This window comes from Antrostomus carolinensis, unplaced genomic scaffold (assembly GCF_000700745.2).
Source record: "Antrostomus carolinensis isolate BGI_N321 unplaced genomic scaffold, ASM70074v2 scaffold30943, whole genome shotgun sequence".
Taxonomy (NCBI): domain Eukaryota; kingdom Metazoa; phylum Chordata; class Aves; order Caprimulgiformes; family Caprimulgidae; genus Antrostomus; species Antrostomus carolinensis.
Window position 1 is genome coordinate 8,480 of NW_010307823.1, and position 6,513 is coordinate 14,992.

General features: G+C 52.7%; 1 protein-coding gene across 1 annotated transcript in view; it reads right to left on the reverse strand.

The window, feature by feature from the left end:
• Positions 1-5,631: 5,631 nt before the first annotated feature.
• The window catches only part of TWF2 (twinfilin actin binding protein 2), a 14,932-nt gene continuing 14,050 nt past the window's right edge, over positions 5,632-6,513 (reverse strand). The window contains exons 7-8 of the mRNA XM_010165587.1: positions 6,077-6,198; positions 5,632-5,893 (exon numbers count right to left, since the gene is read on the reverse strand). Coding sequence (XP_010163889.1) covers positions 5,726-5,893; positions 6,077-6,198 — 290 coding nt within the window. The 3' untranslated portion in view covers positions 5,632-5,725. The remainder of the gene's footprint in view (positions 5,894-6,076; positions 6,199-6,513) is intronic.

Sequence of the window (6,513 nt, forward strand, 5' to 3'; positions counted from 1 at the left end):
AACCAATTTAATAATTGAAATAAAATGAAATAATAATGATAATACTAACTAAAATAATAGTAGTAATGATAGAATATACAAGTGATGCACAATGCAATTACTCACTGCCCACCACCCAAGGTCCAGCTCATTCCCAGCTCTCAATCCCAGAAGGGAGAGATCCCAAAACTGCAATCACAGAAGAGCAAGAGCCCCATGTTTCCAGCCAACCCTCATTTACATACTGAACAGACCTTATACACTATGGAATATCCCACTGGCCAGTTTGGGTCTGTTGCTTTTGTTATGCTCCTATCCAGCTTGCACAAATCCTAGCTAGCCCCACACTAGCAAAACATGAGAAGCTGCAAGTCCTTGATTTCCTAGCAAGAACTAAAAACATCAGTATATTTTCAACATTCTCCTCACACAAAATTCCATGCTAAGTGTGAAACACAGCACTATTCTGGCTACTGAGGAGAAACTTAGCTCTGTCCTAGTTGAAACCAGGACAATTGCGTATGCAAGTAGTTGCCTTGCTGTTCAAGGGGATTAGCTTTTGCTTGCTGTGACATTATCCTGGTCTTACTGAGGTGACATCCAGTGCTACTGAAGGTAAAACAGTGCCACACCCTGACATCCTTGCCTTGCCACAAGTGGTTTGTGGCCTAAGACTGAATGCATCTCCATTATGGAGCTTTTCTCATTCTATATTGGGTTATATCACTGCATTAACTTGAGACATCAAGTAAAAAGCCACAGATCCTACATCAGCCTCTCCTGGAACAGTGTCCCTAACCCCAGAACGTGACTTCAGTGCCATTCCAAACTGCTGGCGTAAGCAATCCATGTGTGAGGGGTGGGGGGCACACATGATGTACTGACTAATAAATAGCCACAATCTGACAGTACAAGGTTACTTGTGTTTCTAGTTTCTTCACTGAAAGCATTCAGAATTGGCCCAGTCTACATACCAGTTAATAAGCCCATATTTTTTTTCCTTTTTTGATTTTATAGCAGCTACTCAACACTCCATACTGCAGAGGAGAAGAAATAAGACACAGCAAGGGTACCAGGTATCAGAAATCTCAAACGTTACTCCAAATTAGTCACAGAAGAGAAACAAATCCTAAGATTGAAAGCTAGCAATGTCTGAAGTGACAGGAGCACAACTATGCCCAGCACGTGGTACCTCCACATCCATTAACATCAGTTGTGACAACTTACCTGAAGTTCTGGCACTGGCAAGCCAGGGTGTGAGAGCAGAACCAGTGTGCAGCAGAAGTCCATCACTTCACTGCAAAAGAAAGATAAACCCAATGACACATAGAAAGGATAAATTTTCCCCCAATGAAAAGGGCAAGGAACAGAAAAACAAACACATATTGATCCCCAGCAAACACCACTTGAATGGCGAGTTGCATAACGAGGGGTGGTTATGTAAGCTGCAGTTTGGTTTCTGGAAAATAATAGAGGAAGTAATCACTAAAAGATCTTTAAAGTTGGAGACAAACGGTCCCTGGCAGTGGCGGAGTCAGCAAGCAAGAACGCAGCTGTAAAGCTATTGCTGACATTTGTCTGGGACAAAAATAATTCATCTAGTTGAACATTGCACAGCCCTAAGCTCATACCTTCCTTCTATTTACACACTGGAGAAACCCCGGGCGGTACAGGGGCAGTGAAAATATCTCGAGTGCAAACAGGAGCACGTGTTCCCCATCACTGGGAGCAGGCAGCCAGAGGCTGCTCTCCCTACCATGGCCAGGACCTGGTGCCAGACTAGGCAGGCTGTAGTGCCTTCCACCTCCTTGCTCCCATCTGCAGCACAGTCCCACCACACAGAGACTACTAAGTAGCAGAGGTGCTCATGTTCCTCAAGCTTTTGGGGGCCTCAGTTTTCCACCAAGCTCCTTGCTGTGTACTGTAGGTGGTTGGATATAACCTGTGGGGTCAACCCAGAAGGAGAGAGACAGCATCACGAGCTCATGACCTTCATTTCTTTAGGGACCTAGACTAAGAGTAGCCCACTGGCTGGGGTCAGCTTCTCCTGCTGACAGGACTTTGCCACAGGAGAAAGAAGGAGAGAAGATGCCATCACAGCTGCCAGGCTGTGTGTTCCCACCACCCCATACTCCACAGGGCATTCCTTCGCCTTGCCCAGCTCCAGCTGCCCCTTGCTGGAACACACTCCTGCAGGGAAATAAGTGCCCTGAAAACCATATCTAGTGCCTGTGCTTGCTGTTGAGACCATAAGTCCGTGCTGTATCCTAGCCAGCAATAATTAATAATAATAATCATGCTGACCCCCAGCAGAGCCCCATCTGAAGCTCGCTAGGGAGGTTCTGGTTTTCACAGGGTGAAGAGAAGCCACCCTTCCTGAGAGCACCCCTTCTCCTCCTCCAAGAGGATCCATCCTCCCAGTTCTTCATCCCAAACTGCTGTAGTTTGGGCATATAAATCACTGTCATCCAGGGAGACAGATCTCCGAGTCACTGGCTGGGCTGCAGCCAGTGCTGGCACAAGGCACTGAAACCCAACACAAAGGTAGCCCCTGGCCCAGAGCCACTGGCTCAGCACCAAGCTGGGATCCTGGCTATTTAGAATGCTCTGTGCCCCATTCACCCTCCAGCCTGATGCCAAACCCTCAGCAACCCCAAACTGCACCAGGCTCCCTCCTCTCCACCCTCACCCCCCAGGCTTGTACAGTCCTGGGAGGCCAGTCTTGGATATACTTACCCCTTGGGTAAATATCCTTTCACTGCTCCTACTCCCTGCTGGCTGCCACCCCCAGACAGAGCTCTGACCAGGACACTGAGCTCTTAAGAGGGCGAGGGTTCATCTTCCTTTCCCACAGGCACCTGTGGTTTCACAGCCCAGGTGCCAGGATCTTTCAATTCACACATTTGGCTTACAACCAGGTGTAACTCCTTTGCAGCTCTTCTGCTGCAGGAGAGCAGAAGCGAAAGGAGTTTTCCCCTGAGGTTTTGCCCTTTGCATTTTTCCACCAGGGAATCCCATAGGGAAAAGCATCCTGGTCCCATCCTTTATCCTTTCCCCTGTAGCTCATTTGCCATGGAGCCCATGAGCCTTGTTTGTGAGTCCTAAAAACACTGAGTGCTTGGGCTGGCTGTGGGGATGCTCAGCCACATCCCCCTGCAGCTGCTGTTGGGACAGTGTGGTTGCTCAGCGGGGGATCTGCAGCTCCTGGGCTGCTCCTGGCCATCTCCCCATGGCCACGCTGTCATCCTTTGGCATGGGGTGGTCGTGCTGGCAGGGGGACAGGGGCAGTGAGATGGGTGGGTGGGAAATGGGGGACACCCCCCACTCCCCTTCAATATTTGGGTAAGTATAAAAATTACTGAACACAGAAGGGGAGCAGGACACAAAAGAGAAGGGTGAATGAGCTGGTCAGATGACTCTGGTGGTGTCAGCCCAGGATTATTAGTATTTATATGCAGAGGGAGCTCTGCTGCACCAAGGCTGCTCCAGGCATAGGAGCATCTTCCCTCCTCCGCCTCCTCTGTGCCAAAGGGAAACTCATTTGGGGTTGGTTTGGGGTTGGTTCTTTATCACACGAAACCTTTTCTTTTTTCTTCTTGTTTTGTTTTACAGTTGGTTTCCCAAATCATCCACCTCACTCTGGGCACGGTGAGTAAAGCCAAGACACCAACGCACCCCTGACCTGGTACAAACCGCACAAGAGCTCATTGAGGGCCTGGGCTGTCCCAGGACAGCACACAGGGAGCCTTTCTGCTGGGAAACCTGCTCAGGACACCATAATAAATTTTTAAAAAGGTTATATCCAAATTGCAGATGAGCTCCTCTGGGCAAGAAAGGAGGCAGCAGTGGCTTTTGGTGGCTGCATCACAAGCTGGGATGTACTTCCCTGCTTCTCCATCAGGATCCACTGTTGGGAAATTCAGGCCCTGTGGCTCAGCTGGTGTTAGGAGATTTTGGCTGTTGATCTTTTTTTGGATGCTGAAGAGCTCTGGCAGGGCGGCTGCTCACTGCCGAGGGAGGTGTGGGGTCCCAGGAGCCTGGGGAAAGCTGCCTTGTCCTGAGCAAGGAGTAGGAGGGATGGGGGCTTGGGATGCAGGCAGCCCCAGTCGCCTTCCCAACCCTTCTCTTGGCTCAGATCCTCTCATGTTCCCTCCCCATCCCACACAGGGACTCACTCCAGCCAAGAAAACAACAGCCCCAGGCACCACAGCCTTACAAAATCATCACCAGCCCTTACAGAAGGAAGGCTGGGCTGAGCTGAGCAGGGATGCTGCCTCCCACAGCGGCTCTAGCTCCGGCCATCACTGGCAGGGTCCAGCTTTAAACCCCTGCCAGGTATGAGACAGTTTTCCCAGACCCCTGGATTAAAGTGTCAGTGTCCTGGGGGGTGGTGAGGGCTGGATGCTCAAGCTGGGATGGTCGCTGGCTCCCAGCTAGTGATGTCCGAGCAATCTGCTTTGCAGCTGGTGGTTGCTAAATGCCTGACCCTGGAGAACCCAGGGGACTTCCAAAGAGCATCAGACTGTTTTAAAAATACTTTTATTCTTTAGAAAATACAGCGTTCAGTACAGTGTGCTCTGCTCCCCCCAGCTTCAACCACCCCCACCACCCGCTCCCACTCTGCTAAGGCCAAAGGAACGTCAGCAGAGTCACCAGGGCAGCAGGAAAGCAGAGGGCAGGTTTCACCAGCCCCATTTCCATCTTCCCAAGGAGGCGGGCAGCTCTCAAACCCCCACTGGTACCCAGCAGCAAGGTGCTTTGCCCCCCAAGCCCCCAGTGAAGCCTAATCCACAGGGCCAAGCTCAGCCCTTGGAGCTGGTGACAGTCCTTGGTGGCTGGGGATGTCCCTCGGGGAGCACGCAGGGGCTGTCACACTTCCCCCCACAAGGATTTGGGGTAGCCCCATGTGATGTTTAAATCACAGGGCTGCTCCAGACCAGAGAACCAGCAACAAACCAGGGGGCTGATGGTGGGTGCTGGGGCACAGGGTGACCACAGCTCACAGCCCCCCAGTTCCCATCGTCAATAGGGATGGTGACAAGTCAGGGCTGTAACAGCTCCCTCCAAGGAGAAAAACCTTATTGAGGGCGTTCAAAAAGGGGATGCAAACATCACCCAAAGGCAGTGACCTTTTTCCAGGGCCAGGCTGAGCTCAGCCTCATCCCCAGGGACAAACTCCTGCCAGCAAAGCCCACCCCATGGGGAGGGGTCCTGTCTGCACCCTGAGAGGGTGCGGGATCGCTCCAGGCCTGGGGCAGAGGGGCCATGCACACCGAGAGCAGGAGAGAGGAGCAAACTCTGGGGGCTGAGGGAGCAGGGAAAGAAGCATTTTCTCTTTTCAAACAGGAATCCCCAACGCCATCCCCTTCCCTTTGCATAGAGCAGCTTGCAGGCAAGTGTGTCCTTCAGTCACCCTGGGGACACCGAGAGCAGCGGCTGTGACCCCAGCGGGGACAGGAGCAAGGCTGGGGGACACAACCCCACTGCTCCCATCCTCGGCCAGCGGCCCTGGGGCTTGCACAAGGACACAGAGAAAAGAAACACCAACAACCCCGAACCCTCCCCATCGCTCTGCCCCCAGGTGCAAGAAGCCATCCTGATCTTTAAAAAAGGAATGAAATAGGAAAAATAAGAGGAAAAAAAAGAAAAATCGGCTGAGATGGAGGGAAAGATCCCCAGGTCAGCAGAGAGGAAGCCGGGAAGCGCTGCGGGGATGCTGTCCGTTCACCGCCCGGTCCTGCGGGATCTAACTGTCCTCGCCGTTCTCGCCCGGCCCCTTGATCAGCCGCTTCTGTCCCCGTTTGCCCACGGGCCCCTTGGGCTTGGCGAAGGCCTGCTTGAAGGCGTGCTGCTTGGGGTGCACCTCCTCGTAGAGGAACTCTGCTGTCAGCTCGGCTCCGTCGTCGATCTCAATCTGCATCCAGGAGCAGCAAGTGGGCGTTAGCAGCTCCATGGGGGTCTTGACACCCACCTTTGGGGCACCCAACCCCTCCTTCCCAAGGCCACCAGTGGGGCTGGACCAAAGCTGTAGCACAGCCCCTTGCAGATGCCCAGCACGGGTCTCTGCTCCATCACCTTTGGGTGGGTTTGCACTTACCTTCTTGGCTATCTCCAGGCAAAACTCCTGCTCCACAGTGTCCAGCAACCGGCTCTTGCAGCTGGAGTAGAGCATGCGCTCCTTGATGCTGCATTTGTATCCAGGCATGGAGTAGATAAAGACTGCAAGAAGAGAGCGTGGCTCTCAATGCTGCCTGGGCTCATGGCCAGAGAGCACCAGGCAGCTGCATCCCACCCTGTTCATGGCTCTTCCAGCCCCCAGAGTCCCAGTCTCCTCAGCGACAGAAGTCAAGCCATCCCATCCATCACCCTCTCCAAATGTCCCCTGGCTCTGGTCCACCAGCAACATGATGGCTGCACAAATCCTCTAGGGCAGCACCCAGAGAGCCCTGCACTGCACATGGCAGCTTCTTTTGGCACCACAGGACTTGCCAGCACCCACCACAGAGGACAGCAAGTGGGCACCGACTCAAGGTC